The 17,391-nt window shown below is 42.0% G+C and overlaps 1 protein-coding gene across 3 annotated transcripts in view; it reads left to right on the top strand.

The window, feature by feature from the left end:
• The window catches only part of LOC135227061 (CXXC motif containing zinc binding protein-like), a 62,954-nt gene that overhangs the window by 2,001 nt on the left and 43,562 nt on the right, over window positions 1-17,391 (top strand). For 2 of the 3 annotated variants that reach the window (XM_064266879.1, XM_064266880.1), the window contains exons 2-3: window positions 1,207-1,292; window positions 11,381-11,464. In XM_064266879.1, the coding sequence (XP_064122949.1) occupies window positions 1,287-1,292; window positions 11,381-11,464 (90 nt within the window). In that variant the 5' untranslated portion in view covers window positions 1,207-1,286. The remainder of the gene's footprint in view (window positions 1-1,206; window positions 1,293-11,380; window positions 11,465-17,391) is intronic. The other variant, XM_064266878.1, reaches the window with a different exon arrangement.

Genomic DNA, 17,391 nt, shown 5'->3' with positions numbered 1-17,391 from the left:
TAATAATGAGGTAAAAAAAAAAAACATTGATAGTAAATGTCAATTGATTTTTGCAATGCTTTTGACTCTAGTAAGAGAAAAAGAAAGTAGAGACCTCAAAGAACTACAAGAACCATGCAAAGCCAATAACCTCAGTACCTAATGTAGATAATGGAAAAGAAACAGGCAAATATGGAGAAATAAGAGAAATTAATATAACAGATGGAGATAAAAAGAGAACTTTATATAGCAAATGACATAAGGCAGGAAAGCACAAGATCTGCCCTCTTCAACTAACATTCCATTTAGGAGGCAAGATTGAAACTAGTCGTAGAAGCTACCAGAAACTGAACAAAACTAGGAGATTTTGAAAGAACATCTAGAAATAGAAGAATAAAAGTGAAAAAAACAAATAAAATATATGGGGACAATACTCTCATATGAAATAAAAAATATAAAATGCTTTAAGACCCAATAAGAAGCATTTTTAAAGCTCAAAATCTTGCAAACACCACCTATTGACTCAGCATACCTAATCATAAAATAAAGTGAATGGTAGGGAAAAGATTGGAAGATTTGCTATTGAATTGTTTGTGGGAGAAAATATTGAATTTTAAAGGAGTGGGAAGATACCGAAAATTAGAGATTAACATGTGGAGACAAATCTTAGTACGTATACTTTAAACAATACAGAAGGACGAAATGAAAGCTAGAAGAAAGTACTAATAGAGTAAAAGAAAGAAAAATATACATTGGATAAAAACATATTGATTAATACTTAAATAAAATAAAGTTATATTAAGGCAGAGAACAAGGAATAAAAGAAGCAAAAGAGCCAATGGAATAAAGAAAACATTAGGCTAAGAAGTGCCAAGCAGATCCTCCCAAAAAGCATACAAAAATGGAAATAAAACCAAAAAAAAGTATCTTGGGGACTGAACTCTGTAGAGCTGGGATAAAAGTCTCCCCTTGCATGATAGGAAGAGGTTTAATACACAAGGTACTAATGGTTTTTGTAAATGTAAGTATATCATACAATTAGCGAGAAATTAAAAGAATTAAAACTTTATACTGTATAGAAAACAAAGGTGAGAAAACAGCCGACTTCCTTTTTAACAGAAATATTTTATCATAAAAATAAACAACTTTATAAAATGTGGCATATAAGGGAAAATCATTTGAAAGAACTGAGCACAGGGTAACCATATACCACTCTGTACCAAACAGGTTTAGGAGGCACTGATGCAAAAGGGAATCCTAGGACACGTCCACCTATCGACCTGAACTAGTCAATTGATGTGATAACAATGCCGGTAATTAGCTTAGTTTTATCCTTGAATTTTAAGATTTTTGTAAATGCTAATCACATTCTTAAATAGTTAACCAATCTGACAGTTCCAGCATGATAAGCCTAGTTGATCCTAATATTGTACATGAACTGTATAGTTTATGTCCAACATCAGCATTAACCAGCAGCTTTGGTATAAGACCCTGTTCACACTACCTAGTAGATGATTTCAATCACCACAACCCCAAGTGGGCATTGGTTACTTTTTACGCTAGGCAACCACAGCCATGATTCATTGCATATTTTTTTTTATTTTCGTGTCAACATGGATGTTAGGGAAGTAGTATACAAATATTTGGATACTTTTTCATTGGAGGAAATGACATAAGGAAGAACAAGATGTTTTATACAGTTTTGAAATATAGACACCTAAGGAATGATCATAACCTTATATTAGACTTTCAGAAGGAATATTTTTATCCATATATCCAAGTTTAAGGCAGTTAAAACACAATTTTTCAGTTATTGAAGAATGACCTCGACATTGTTTGATGATTTTAAGAACCTATGCCCCTAATAGATGGAGTGCCTTCCGTTTTCTCAGTAAAGAAATTCTGTATATATATATATCTATCCTGTTAGCTTTATTCTCATTTGTTAGGGTATAGCACCTACACAACTGAGCTGTTAGATGAGTTACATAGAAGTTCATCTTTTGAGGTACTGAAATGGCAAGCATTAATGTAGTTAAATTCAAATCTAGCATTAGATGTGTTTAAAAAGATTATCTGCTTGAGTGTTAAAATCACTGCAATTGAAATCAGTTCGTGTGAACATGGCTTAAGTGGGAAAGATGATACAAGGTCAAGTAGGCTTTACAGTGATGTATACTAACCTTTCCTTCCCTAAGCTAATCTAGATATGCTGGGTCCTTCCTGACTGCCTGAACCCTCAGACTTAGAGTTAGACTGGAGTAGAATACAGGGTACATCCTAATCTTGCCTTTCAAAACCTAACCTATCCCAGGATGCCAAGTCCTAACTGATGGGTAAGTGGGAGGAGGCCCACTCTTAATATGACCTAGAGTGCCATGAATCTTAAAGGTGAAATCCAAAAATTTTTTACAAACCATCATTTCTTATTTGGCAGTAACTGGCAAGGGGGTAAGTTCCTGTGTACCTTTTGTCTCCCCCTTAGTATTGCATATAGGATAATTCTTACTGTATGGTTGGGATGTACGTACACATCTAGAGGGCACACATTTTCTCATGTTCCATATCCTGGTGATTGACTTTATTTAGCCAAACTGTTGATAAAAAAAAAAAAAAAAAAAAAAAAAAAAAAAAAAAAAAAAAAAAAAAAAAAAACAAGGAAATTTGTAGAAGTGCTGGTGTAAAGCACATACCCTACAAGTGGCAAGCATTTCTGGACAGTGTCCAAGAACGCTGTGAGATCAGCAGCAATGAATCTAAAATACAATGCAAATGATCATTTGTTCTTATGAAAATGCAACCCATCACCACTTATGTATTAGTATTCCTCAGCACAAGCTGGAAATGTTTTGATGAAACTTGGTAACTAGGTAGTTAGAAGTATGTGGGTGAATGGTGGGAAACCCCACTCACCTGCTGCCATAAGCAGCACTTATTTACACAGCTGCTGTTGACTTGTGATTTCTTGCTGTGTTCTGACTAACCATGGAGTTACAACTTTCATTACCATATAACATATATACAGTATATATATAGTATTCATGTTCTCCGGATTTGCGGACTCATGCATTCCAGATTTCACTCTGGAACATATCCCCCCATTATTTGCTGAATTTTTACCTATTTGTGGTATTTTTCTATGAGAAATATCCACAAATCCCTGTTTTTTTTTTTAATCAATTTCATCAAAAAATGCACTTTTTGTGATAAAACTATTAAAAAAAACAGGTATAAAATTTTTTAGTAGGTTTTTCTTGAGTTTTAACTAACAAAATAGGCCATTGTAAGCTTTTTTATAGGGGTTCCAACTATTTGCAGAGGGGTCTGGTACACACACACACACACACACACACACATATATATATATATATATATATATATATATATATATATATATATATATATTATATATATATATTATATATATATATATATATATATATATATTTATATATGCTCAAAATTTGCCAGGTTGCTTTATTTTTCTGAGAAATATCCACAAATTCCTGTTTTTTTTTATCAATTTCATCTTAAAAGGCACTTTTTGAGATAAAACTATTAAAAAAAAGTATAAGAATTTTTAGTGGGTTACTCTTGAAATTTAACTAACAGGATAGGCCATTTTAAGTGTTTTTATAAGGGTTCCAACTATTCGCGGGTTCTAACTACTATTCACGGGGGTGTCTTGATACGCATCCCCCACAAATACTAGGGGACCACTGTATATATATACAGTGGTACCTCGACATACGAAATTAATCCGTTCCGAGGCAGCCTTCGTAACCTAAGCTTTTCGTATCTTGAACCGCATTTTACATGTAAATTGCCTAATTTGTTCCAAGCCCTACAAAAACACCCCAGTAAATTTTATAATAAAACTAAATTGACCAATAAACAATGAAATACAACAATTCGGACCATTCAGTACCTAACTTAATTCGTGCACTAATATGTATCTGTAAATAAAGTGTATTAGTGTACGTGGTATACAAGAAATACTGTACGTACATACGTACGTATGTAGTAAAATGTGGAACCTTAACTTTGGAGTGAGGCTATCTCTGAAAATGGCGACAGAGGAGGAGGACAAACGGCAGAAAATTTGTTATATAGTACGTACACTTAACTTAACGAAACTCATTAAAAATGTCAGGAAACAGGTATTCCAGCATCAACACCAGCTGTAAACCAAAGACGATCTTGGCCTGGAATTGAACTACGCTTATGGAATAATACCAGCAATGATTATGACCCCTGCTTGACCTGGACCTGAGATCCTATGCTGTTAGTAACTGTATACCAGAATTCTATTTTAATAAAGATCACTTTCAGCATTCTTATAATTTTTAGATATTCCAAATATGAATATTGGCCAGTTACTCAGAGCCAGAGAAGTGGATTATAAGAAAAATATAAGAAAAAACTATAGAAAATCAACTCTCATAATTCTGCGATTCTTTTTAAAAGGATTTGCCTAAAAGAGGGTCTTTTACCCAAATATTACATATTATTATTATTATTATTATTTTTTTTTTTTTGCTCTATCACAGTCCTCCAATTCGACTGGGTGGTATTTATAGTGTGGGGTTCCGGGTTGCATCCTGCCTCCTTAGGAGTCCATAACTTTTTTTACTATGTGTGCCGTTTCTAGGATCACACTCTTCTGCATGAGTCCTGGAGCTACTTCAGCCTCTAGTTTTTCTAGATTCCTTTTCAGGGATCTTGGGATCGTGCCTAGTGCTCCTATGATTACGGTTACGATTTCCACTGGCATATCCCATATCCTTCTTATTTTTATTTTCAGATCTTGATACTTATCCATTTTTTCCCTCTCTTTCTCTTCAACTCTGGTGTCCCATGGTATTGCGTCTGGTCTGTTTGCACGTATCACCCTATCCGTCCTGATACCATAGTCCCAGAGGATCTTTGCATGATCGTTTTCTATCACTCCCTCAGGTTGGTACTCGTAGCACTTATTACTGCAAGGTAGCTGATGTTTCTTGCACAGGCTCCAGTGGAGGGCTTTTGCCACTGAATCATGCCTCTTTTTGTACTGGTTCTGTGCAAGTGCCGGGCATTCGCTTGCTATGTGGTTTATGGTTTCATTTTTCGTATTGCACTTCCTACATATGGGAGAGATGTTATTTCCGTCTATCGTTCTTTGAACATATCTGGTTCTTAGGGCCTGATCTTGTGCCGCTGTTATCATTCCTTCAGTTTCCTTCTTTAGCTCTCCCCTCTGTAGCCATTGCCAATTGTCATCGCTGGCTAGTTCTTTAGTCTGTCTCATGTATTGTCCGTGGATTGGTTTGTTGTGCCAGAGTTCTGTTCTGTCTGTCATTCTCCTGTCTCTGTATATTTCTGGGTCTTCGTCTACTTTTATTAGTCCTTCCCATGCACTCTTTAGCTACTCGTCTTCACTGGTTTTCAGATATTGCCCCAGTGCTCTGTTCTCGATGTTGACGCAGTCCTCTATGGTTAGTAGTCCTCTCCCTCCTTCCTTTCGTGTTATGTATAGTCTGTCCGTATTTGCTCTTGGGTGTAGTGCTTTGTGTATTGTCATATGTTTCCTGGTTTTCTGATCTATGCTGCGGAGTTCTGCCTTCGTCCATTCCACTATTCCTGTATTGTATCTGATTACTGGCACTGCCCATGTGTATATGGCTTTTATCATATTTCTGGCGTTGCGTTTTGACTTGAGTATCACCTTGAGTCTCTGCATATATTCTTTCCTGATCGTGTCCTTCATCTCTTGGTGTTTTATATCCCCTCCTTCCATTATTCCCAGGTATTTGTATCCAGTCTCATGTATGTGTTTGATGTTGCTCCCATCTGGTAGCTGGTTTATCCCTTCAGTTCTCGTTACTTTGCCTTTTGTATGTTGACTAAGGCGCATTTTTCTATTCCAAACTCCATCCTGATGTCCCCAGATACAATCCTTACAGTCTGGATTAGGTTATCTATTTCCTTGATGCTCTTACCATACAGCTTGATGTCGTCCATGAACATCAGATGGTTGATTCTGTTGCCTCTTTTCTTGAGTTGGTACCCGGCATCCATCTTCTGTAGTATTATTATTATTATTATTATTATTATTATTATTATTTTATTCTTATTATTATTATTATTATTATACATTATTATTATTATACTATTGATAGTATAATTATTTTCATGAACCATAAAAATTATCTCATCTCGGCAAGAGAGAGAGATAGAGAAGAGTTGTTCTTATTTAAAAGTGAAATTGAAAGGTTATTTCTTTAAAATAGTATCACGTATGGATTTTGTAATTACAGTTATAATTTTATTATTATTAGTATTGTGAACTAAGGAACCTCTGTAACAAGGCTATAATACTATTGACAATTAAAAGCCACTGTAGTGTTAAAAATATACTTTTTGTACAAGGTTAAAAATTACTTGGAGAGACTTTCAGATACTGCTCCGTATCCCTCTTCAGTCCTACTGATGGTTAAACAATGGAGGGAGTGTTACGACAGCGCAAAACACTGGTTCAAGGCAGATTCTTTTAAGTGTCGGTCAGTTAACCCCCATTCGGTTGTTTCTGTTTGCGAGATGGCTGGAACGGCAAAGTGGTCGTTCAGGTGATTCCAGCTCAGCAGACATTCCATCGGTGCCATGACTTTCAGCTCTAATGTCAGTCATCTGTGATAAAAGAGAGGTGAGAGCAATATCAGGGGTCTCACAATCACCAGTCATATAAATCTTACAATCGTTGACAAAGTGGCCAATTATTTACGAATTGATCAGTGAAGGTTTTGTTCCCTTCAGAAGCACATCCCTTTCTTATAGCAGGCCCTTCCCTCTTAAATATGACAGAGGCACCATTCCAATTGATGTGTCCTGGAACGAACTAAATGTGAAACAAGGGCATTTCTTATTCATTGCATGGAGCTCATAGGGCCTATGATATTCAGAAAGTCTTACATCCAAACCCCGCCCACTTTCTCCAAAGTATTTTTGAAGGCAATTAGCTCAGGGGATTTGATAAACACTAGGTGTTTTCCTAATACGTACCATTGTTATTATTATTACACTAACCTATTTCTGATTGCATTTTTAACATTGAAAGCAATTTGAATTTCCTTTTGGTTCAGAGATGTGTATTTCTGGTGATAGAAGTTCACTCTTGATGTGGTTCGGAAGTCACGTAAAGCTGTTGTTCCTGTTGCTGAATAACCACTGGTTCCATGCACTGTAAAAACACCATACAAACAAACAAACTAACTAACAAACATTCTCCTTTTGATGACTTATTTGCAAGATAGCAGGTATTTTCCAATTTTGGATTGTAAGCAATGGATAAATACTTTGTATTTTTTACCACACCGTAATATACGTGTTCGTTTTGCTTTAGAGATAGCTTTTCTATAATGTGAGTGGGATATTTAAAACCCTTAAAAACTTTGAAGATATGCTGAAGCTCAAGTTCTAAAAGTTCAATATCACAAACACGAAGCGCCCTAAGACAAAAGTTGACAACAATATTCGCTTTTACCCTCAACGAACGAAAAGAATAGAAGTGAATATACCCCTCAGCATTAGTACTTTTATGAAACACAGAAAATTTAAACCTATTACTGACGTTATCTCTAGTAACCAAAATGCAAGTTTATTGTTTTCCTCTAGTTCATCTGTAAATTTAATAGATAGTACTGTGTTATTGGCATGGTGAACCAGTTGTTGCAAACGTGTGTTGTCTCCTTTGAAAAGAATAAAAATATCCTCAACAAATCTGACCCAGACCAATGGCTTAATGTGGGGATCACAATGTTCTAAAATACTCTTCTCCACGAACTCCATGCACAGATTGGACAAGATGGGGGATAATTTTGAGCCCATAGACACACCAAACAATTGCTTATAACAAATATTGTTAAAATATAAATAATTAGTAGATACGCACAGTCTAACTAATGCCAAAAAAGGTTCTAAGGAATGGGGATGTGTAACTGTAATTTTTAAATGTTTACCCTAAGGTTATCTAAAACATATTCCAGAGGAACATTGGTGAATGAAGCTGTGACGTCTAAACTAGCCAGTATGCAGTCAGTCTCAAAATTGTTCCTTATCCTTTCAATAAAGTCGTAGGAGTGGATCAAATGTGAGTCGGAAATTTTTGCGACAAAACCACCTAAAATCAAAGCTAGCCATTTTGCCAAATTGTCTTGAGGGACATTGCAAGCTGCCACAGTCGGTCTTCTGAACACCCAGGTTTGTGTACTTTTGGAGTCCCGTAGAAATACAGGAATGATGGATTTTTGGATTGAAATTTTAGACAAGACAGTAGCCTTCTGCTGCGGATCAGGAATGGATTTTGCTATTTTTCTCATAGACCGATTGAAATCCTGTTGAAGTTTGGTGACTGTGGGAGGGGAAGAGACAATTTTGTACGTATTAGTATCACTTAAAAGTGAATTGACCTTATTAATATAGTCCTTAGTATCCAGGTAATCTCCCTACACACCTGTGTATCAGCAAGTTCAGACAGGCAGCACAGTTATTCCTGTCCCGACAGGAACAACCAGCTTGGCAGTGATGAGTCATTCTCGGTTGCTGGTCGTACTTGAAGAAGCTGGTCCCTTTGGCTGCTTCACCTTCATTCCCTTCAATGGAGAATGAAGGTGGTTTTGGTCTCCAACAAGAGACCCAGTTCTTCCTGATTCATCTCAGAAGTAAGGTAGGACTTAACTTGGTGGCTAGACGACCGGAACTTCATAATAGTAGTGCCATTAGGCCCTCCCTATCCCAAAGTGCGCCTGCAGCCAAGGGATGGGCTACAAACCTGGTTTTAGGTGTGTGGAACTGGAATGTCAGACACGTCCACAATTTATTCTGAAATGCATGGCGGCACACATTGTGGTGTTGATTAGCAACAATACCACAGGAGTGGCATACTTCAACAAGTGGGAGGGGGTTGACTAGTTTCTCTTCAGCTCCAAATATTGGCTGTTCAAGTGCACAAGTGTGGGGTAGTATACTCAATAGAGCTTCAGCCAGGTACATTCCAGGAAACCAGAACGTAGTGACAGAAAAGCTCAGTCTCCAGGGTCAGGTGATAGGAAGTGGCCCCTACACCCAGACATTGCGGAAAGATTATCCAATCTTTGAGACTCCCAATAATAGATCTCTTTGCAACCCTGCACAACAGAAGCTGCTGATGTTCTGTACTCTCATTCCAGAACCATGTATGGTCTAGAAGATGCCTTTCAACACCCATGGGACAATCTCAGGGCCTATGCCTTAACTCTGTTTTGTTCAGTTCATTGGATGTTCAACAGAGTCATGATCACCGTGAATCTCTGGATGACCTTGGTGGTTCCTATGTGGCCACATGCCAGTTGGTATCCAGATTTGCTATCTCTACCTTCCCCCATGGCACAGCCTGCTATGCCAGCCACACACAGAGAGGTATCACCAGGAGTGGAAGGTTTGTCACATTCGTGGAGACTCCTGCATCTCTTGCGAGTTATAGGTTTTTCTCACTGCACAATGACTGATGTCTGGATATCTTTGTATCCTCTGTGGTTGGATGGAAAATGGACCACCTCCTGTGGTTGTTGTTGTCGACACTGTCTTTCTGCTAGGAACTACTCTTCAGCAGGTAGTGGACTTCCTCGTCCTTCTTCACTGTGAGAAGCTAATCTTCATCTCAGCTGTTATGCGGTTGCCCTTGGCCAAGTCCTTCACTTGAACAGCACCTATCTCCCTTTCTCGTGGGAGATCTACATGCTGTTGAGAAGCTTTGAACAGTCTTGCCCTCCCTTATGAGAGGTGTCGGACAGGGAGCTAACCCTCAAGACTGTTCCTGCTTGCCTTGGCATTGGCAGAGACTTGCCGATTTACATGACCCTCAATGCTAACACTTGAGAGGATGGGGACCAATCACGCTTGAGTTTGTCTTGGAATTCATAGCGAAGTCTGAATCCATCAGTCCGAGACACCAGATTCAAGTCCTTTCAATGCCCTTCCTAGAGGACTTAGTTGGTATAGGATTCAATGTCTCAGGCTTGAGTGTCAACGACTCTGTTAGTATAATCTTTCTACCAAGAAAGAAGTATCAAGGAAAATTTCTTCTTGGCTTCATGAGACACTCTGAGTAGGAGCTCATGAGGTTAAGGACATTGGTTTGTCCCTCGCATTCTGGATGAACCTGTCGGTTCTACACGAGTTAAGGGCAGAAGTATGCTCTCTACAAACCACATTCGTGGCCTTCTACCTTTGGGACACTGCCCACAGGTCCTTAGACACATTTTTCCTTGGGTCGTGTGGTTGCTTCTCATCAGTTGTGGGGCTTACTGTGAGTGACAGACTAGCCTCCTCCCTTTTCTTTCTTGTCTTACCTCTCTCATAGAAGAGGCAAGTGGCAAACCGTCACATGCTGGTCAGGCATGTCATGCAGGTGAGCCTACATAATTGAATACCCTGTCTTTAATCTAGAGTAGATTATTAGATGCAAGTCCTCTCCCTCTCTCTAGCAAGGGGAGAGGGGGCTGTCAATAAAACAAACCTATTGGTTTTACTAGTTTTTTATTATCTCTAACATTAAAGTTTCATAAAGCCTTTTTTTGAAATAATGACACAAACTCATTAATTCAAAAGGCCCAAAAGTCTGGCAGTTGAACATCCCTTATGTCAACAAATCAGAGGCATGGGAGTCCATCCTCAGTTCTTCAAGGCCAGGAAGAAAATCCTAGGTGGGTAGAACTTCCAGTTGGTTCAGAGATTTACGTAGAATCCAAAAGCCTACCATCAGTAGCTAACAACCTTGTTTAAAAGTTAATGGCCGTTCCAGCTCACGTTAGCAAGCATAATCCTTATGTAAAAAACCTCAGGTTTGTATGTTAGGAAAAAATACAAATTGCTTAAAAATTTGTAGCATTTATGCTTTCAGTATAAATCCATCAGTTTACTAAGATAGCCCTCCTTCCAGTCCCTGTAGTCTTGTGGAAAGTCCAGACAAACCTGTGGAATGACTGACTATTATGTATTGCTAGTGCTGAGGTTCTGGATGTGTTGGTAGTAGGGATTGCTCTTTTTTTTTCTCTCTCTCTCTCATATGGTACATCACTTGGAGTGCTGACTTCACAAATAGACTCATGTAAACTGATGAGTTTGTAATGAAATAAATTTTGTTCAAAAACATTTTGTTTTTCTTAGTATTGAATTTGATATTTTATTAGTCTGCAGAATTTTTTTTTTTTTTAAATAGTTGGTAGTTATATGTTTAGTTTATGAAATAGGAGCATCCTAATTCAACTTTTTATAGACTGAAATAAAAAAACTGACTTACTGTTTTGTTTGCTTTATTTAGTAGACATATTTTACACAGCATTATTCTTAGCTATCATTAGTGTTTCTGATTCTTATTTTATAGGTGTTCAAAGTTGCTATTCGGGCTCAGCTGGAAAATATTACCGCTTTAGAGGCACCAGGGGATGACTTTCAATATTGTATTAAGGTAAGATTTATGTTTATATTGTGTATTATAGATAAATGTAAAATTCCTGGTAACTATTTATCTAACAGGTCTTCATTCGAGTAATTTCTTTGTACAGTTTTAATTTCCAGATTGGAGAAATATCTCAGAAGTAACAAAGTTTTGAGGAAATTACAAAAATATATTAAATACTCTAGAATTTTGTAAACCATCATTTCACAATGTGGTTTTGCACAGACCTTCCCCACCCAAGAGAGATTATTTGCAATCCTCTCCGAATCTCCTTGTCAGTGAGGGTGCCTGATTGAATCCTCTGGTTCATTGGTGGAATATGAGGGCAACTTAGTGGCCAAGAGCCCTCCTCTGACTTAGCTTTCAGGGGAATGGGGTCTTTAGCTGTCCTGCTAAGAACCCTCTTATATGAGGTTTTTGCAAGCGTGAGGGTAATTGTTCTGCCAAGATCTGTCCACTGGTGTTTCAGGGGAGCAAGAGTACATCTGTCTAGTCAAGTGCCCTCATCTTGGATTCCAGGGGAGCATGAAGGGGCGTAGCCATTAAAGACCACACACCCCCCCACACCCCCACACCTTGGTTGCTAAGAAGTTTTTGTACATGAACATCCCTGCCAGATATATACTTAGCTTACGTCTCTGACGTCACAACAGAAAATTCAAAACTCGCGGCACAAGCTACAGGTAGGTCAGGTGATCTACCTTACCCGCCGCTGGGTGGCGGGTGTAAGAACCAATCCCCCTTTCTTGTCAGATTTTCTCTGTCGCCCGGCTGGACAACACCTGTTGTTCAGTCCTTCCGATAGTTACATTCTTTCTCGTTGCCGACGAATTGGATTTTGGTGAAGTACCCTTTGTTGGTTGGCTTGGCATACGCTATTTGGATTGTTTATTTGGATTTTTCTGTTGGATTTTTCTCTGGATTAGTAATCATGGATGATTCTGAGGTTAAGAAACCTGCTTTATTTAGTTTGTTCAGGGAGTGACTATAAAGTGAGGCTTCCAAAAGCTGCTTTGGATCCTCACTCCGTATGTATGTTATGTAGAGGGAATGAATGCTCTTTAGTTAACCCTTGTAAAGAGTGCGAGAGTTTAGATGAGGATGGTTGGAAGGCTCTATCTTCTTATTTAAGGAAGTTGGAGAAGGATAGGGCGCGCAAGGCTTCTTCAAGGAGCTCGAGTAGATCGAGAGTGAGTGAAATTGACGTTGAGAACCCTGTAGTAGAAGTAGTTCCTTCTCCAGTTTCAGCCCCTGCGCCCAGCTTTGAACCCGAAGATTCGTTTTCGGAGGTTGCTTCCGGGAGAGCCTCGATCAGGAGTAAGGAGAGCTTCGCTCGCTCCCTACAAGGTAAGAGTGACAGTGCAAGTGATCAGTGCAGTGCCCCTAGTGCAGTGGAGGGTGTGTCTGACCGGCTCACTAACGCTTCCAGGCCTAGACCTCTTCCAGACTCCCAGACCCATTGGAGGAGGAAAGTCGAAAGCCGCAGGAAGGTTAGGGAGATCCCTCACCGGTCAGGCGTCCCCTCGGCAGATCCTGTTGCTCGCTCCCAGGCTGCCTCGGACCGATCCAAGAAGACTGTGTTACAACAGTGCTTCTCTTCTTCTTCGTCGCCTTCTCCTAAACATGGATGGAGCGCCTCGGAGTCGTCTCGCCCTCTCAAGAGGCCCTGGAAAGTACCTTGTGCCCTTCCTTCCAGCCCCGAATCTTTCGCGGAAGAGCCTGAAGTGGAACGCAAGAGAGCCAAGAGTTCTGCAGTTTACGCTTCTCCTGTTCGGTCCCGGACAATGTCTCCAGTCGAGGATTTCAAGAGATCTCCTGCGTGCATCTTGGCGGGTCTGCAGGCGCAGATTTCGGCTTTAGCAGATTCTATTGCCGGGTCTTCTCATCGTCGGAAGGACGTCTCGCTTCCAGTGAAGAAGTCAAGGAACTTCTCTTCTGCTCGCTCTCCTCCTGCTAGAGGTGTTCTTGAGCCTCGTAGTAGGACGTCAGAATTTCAGGTTGAAGTTCGGGATCGCTCTCCGAGTAGGCTCTCCTCTCTCCCCAGCAAGCGTATTGAGCATGTCAGGCGCAAGGAGCCTGACAGGCGCTCTCCTCAAGATTTCCGCTCTTCTTCGGTTAAGCGTCAAGAGCTTGACAGGCGCCAAGAGCCTCGTTCTCGTCAGGAGCGAAGGAGGAGTTCTTCGCCTGGTAGCTGCTCTCCTTTTGACGGGCGCCCGGAGCCTAGTAGGCGCCGTTCTCCAGTGGCTCTTCCCTCGCCAGGTTTCCGTTCGCCCTCGGTCGAACGTACAGAAGTTTGTAGGTGCCAAGAGCCTGGTAGGCGCCAATGGAGGCAATCCTCTCCTATTGATCGCTCCCGATTGGATAGGCGCACAGAGCCTTGTAAGCGCCTTGCTTCAGACAGGGACTCTTCCGTGGAAGTTTTTTCTCCCCGTGGCAGGCGTGTTGAGTCTGGCAGGCGCAGAGAGCCTGATAAGCGCTCTCCCTCGTCCAGGCGCTCATCTGTGGACCTGGACTTTGCTTCCGACAGGCGAGCTTCCGCTAGTAGGCGCTCTCCCTCTAGGCCCGCGCTCTCCTAGTAGGCGCTCTCCAAGTAGGCGCTCTCTCAGTAAGCGCTCTCCCAGTGGGCGCTCTCCATGTAGGCGCTTTCCCAGTGGACATTCTCCCAGTAGGCGCTCTCCGAGCAGGCGCTCTCCGAGGAAAAGCTCTCTTCCTTGCAGTAGATCTTCCAAGCGTCATTCGTCTGAAGAGAATCTTGGGGATTCTGATGAATATTTGCCCAAGGATTCTTCAGTGTCTTCATACAAGAGATTGACCGACCTCCTCTTGCAAGATTTTGGGGAGTCTCTTTCGGCCGTTGCTCCTCCGTCACCTCCGTCCTTATTTTCGACGACTAATACATCGAAGAAGTCTTCAGTCGTTAAGATGAAACCGACAGTGTCGATGAAGAAGGCTCTCAAGAACTTCGACGATTGGTTGGTCTCGAAGGAGAAGAAGGGGAAGACCGTCTTTTCTTTTCCCCCGTCCAAACTTACGGGAAAGATGGGGTTCTGGTACGAGTCAGGGGAGCCCTTGGTTCTGACTCTTCCCTCTTCGGCAGACTCGGACTTCTCTTCGTTGGTTGATTCCGCATGTCGCTCGGCTCTTAATTCTGCGAAGACGACGTGGGGTATGAGCGAGTTAGATCACCTTCTGAAGGGAATGTTCCGGGTCTTAGAAGTTTTTAACTTTCTTGACTGGACCCTTGGAGTCATGGCAAAGAGGACCCAAGATCAAGACTATCTTTCACCTGAAGATCTTCACGCGGTGCTGTCTTGTATGGACAAGGCAGTTAGAGATGGATCCGGGGAGATAGCTTCACTTTTTGGAGCAGGAGTGGTAAAGAAAAGGGCAGTTTTCTGCTCCTTTCTGACCAAGGCTGTTTCCCATGCGCAGAGAGCTTCCTTGTTATACTCTCAACTTTCTCCGCAGCTCTTCCCGAAGAAGATAATCAACGATATTTCCAGCTCGTTGTCAGCAAAAGCGACGCAGGATATGCTGGCCCGTTCAGCTAGGATCCCGAAAACTTCGTTCCAGCAGAAAACGAAGAAGGACAGTCAGAGTAGGCAGGAGCCCTTTTGAGGAGGCCCTTCGTCCCGCACTTCTTCCTCCAGAGGTTCGAGACCCCCTAGAAGAGGAAGGACCTTCTCGCGGTCTGTTAGAGCCAAGAAATAACTCTCGTGTCCTCCAGACGACTGTGGGTGCCAGACTTCTGAATTTTGCAGACATCTGGGCACAGAAGGGGGCGAACAACTGGTCCCTCGCTATCATCAAGAAGGGATACCTCATTCCCTTTATCTCGAGACCACCTTTGACCACCACACCAAGGGAGCTGGTGGCCAAATACAAAGACCCACTCATGAATCAAGCCCTCGCTCTAGCAGTAGAGCTTATGCTGGAGAAAGAGGCAATAGAGATGGTAGAGGACCCTCTTTCCGCGGGTTTCTACAACCGTCTGTTCCTCGTTCCCAAGACCTCAGGAGGATGGAGGCCGGTTCTGGACGTAAGCGCCCTGAACGTCTTTGTGAAGAAGAGGAAGTTCGCTATGGAGACGACTTCATCAGTCTTAGCAGCTCTTCGTCCCGGGGACTGGATGGTGTCACTGGACTTCAGGACGCTTACTTCCACGTGCCGGTCCATCCTTCGTCACGCAAGTTTCTGAGATTCATGTGGGGAGGGAACGTGTTTCAGTTCAGGGCCCTATGCTTCGGCCTTTCCACAGCCCCCCAAGTCTTCACAGGGCTGATGAAGAACGTTGCTCAGTGGCTTTATCTCGAGGGAGTGAGGATTTCCCTCTACTTAGACGATTGGCTAATCAGGGCTAAGTCGAAGGAGAAATGTCTGGAGGACCTTCGCTTAACGTTGAATTTAGCAGCTTCTCTGGGTTTGCTAGTGAATTTCGAGAAGTCACAGCTAATCCCCAGTCAAGATCGTATCTATCTGGGGATTCGGATGGTTTCTCAGGTTTATCGGGCGTATCCTTCCCCAGAGAGGATAACCCGATGTTCGGAGAAGGTCGCAACCTTTCTAGAGAAAGATGTATGCACAGCGAGGGAGTGGATTGAGTCTGTTGGGGGACACTCATTTACTCGCTGGAGCAATTAGTTTCTCTAGGGAGGTTGCACCTCAGACCCCTACAGTTCTTCATGACGAGGAACTGGAACCGAAGATCTCAGGGTCTAGACTTTGCGTTCAAGATTTCGCAAGTGGTAAAGGAGGATCTCCGTTGGTGGCTAGACCCTCTCCTGTTCAAGGAAGGCGTTTCCTTGCACATTCAGAACCCCAGCCTAGTGTTATATGCAGACGCGTCGGACATAGGTTGGGGAGCTACTCTCGGGTCGAGAGAAGTGTCAGGCACCTGGATGGGGGATCAGGTGTCCTGGCACATCAACAGGAAAGAGCTGACAGCGATTTGGTTCGCTCTCAAAGCCTTCGAACCCCTCGTAAAGGAAACGTCAGTTCAGATCAACTCGGACAACACCACAGCCCTGGCTTACATTCGGAAACCGGGGGGGACTCGCTCTTTCTCCCTGTACGAGACAGCGAGATCGCTCCTCCTGTGGTCGGAGGAAAGGAAGATATGTCTCCTCACCAGGTTCGTACAGGGAGAAAGAAATGTCAGAGCGGATCTGCTAAGCAGAAGGAATCAAGTCCTTCCCTCAGAGTGGACTCTGCACTCGGACGTATGCCAGGAGCTGTGGAAGATGTGGGGCAGGCCCCATCTCGATCTCTTTGCGACCTCCAGGAATGCGAGGATAGATCTATACTGCTCCCCTATTGCAGACCCGAGAGCAGTGTCAATAGATGCATTCCTGATGGATTGGAAAAACCTAGATCTTTACGCGTTCCCGCCTTTCAAGATTCTAGGGGAAACGCTAAGGAAGTTCGCAGCTTCAGAAGGAGCGAGGATGACCTTGATAGCTCCGTTCTGGCCCGCCCACGACTGGTTCACAGAGGTACTGGAATGGTTGGTGGATGTTCCAAGATCCCTACCACTAAGAGTCGATCTGCTCAAACAGCCCCACTTCGACAGGTTTCACAAGAACCTCCCCGCTCTCAGTCTGACTGGATTCAGACTATCAAGAGTCTCGTCAGAGCTAAGGGCTTTTCGGCAAAGTCTGCAAGGGCTATTGCCAATGCACGTAGACCTTCCACCACCAGGGTCTACCAGTTGAAGTGGGATGTTTTTCGACGTTGGTGCAGGACTCATAAAGTTTCCTCCTCCAGTACCTCTGTGACTCAGATAGCAGATTTTCTTCTCTTCCTGAGAGAAAAATGCGGGTTAGTAGTCTCTACCATCAAGGGCTACAGGAGCATGCTTTCTTCAGTCTTTCGTCACAGAGGATTAAACATATCTGAAGATAAGGACCTCCATGATTTAATCAAGTCGTTTGAGATGG

The sequence above is a fragment of the Macrobrachium nipponense genome, chromosome 15, assembly GCF_015104395.2.
Source record: "Macrobrachium nipponense isolate FS-2020 chromosome 15, ASM1510439v2, whole genome shotgun sequence".
In the NCBI taxonomy this organism is placed as follows: Eukaryota; Metazoa; Arthropoda; class Malacostraca; order Decapoda; family Palaemonidae; genus Macrobrachium; species Macrobrachium nipponense.
Note: the sequence above shows the minus strand (reverse complement) of the source record. Positions and strands in the feature narration are given on the sequence as shown.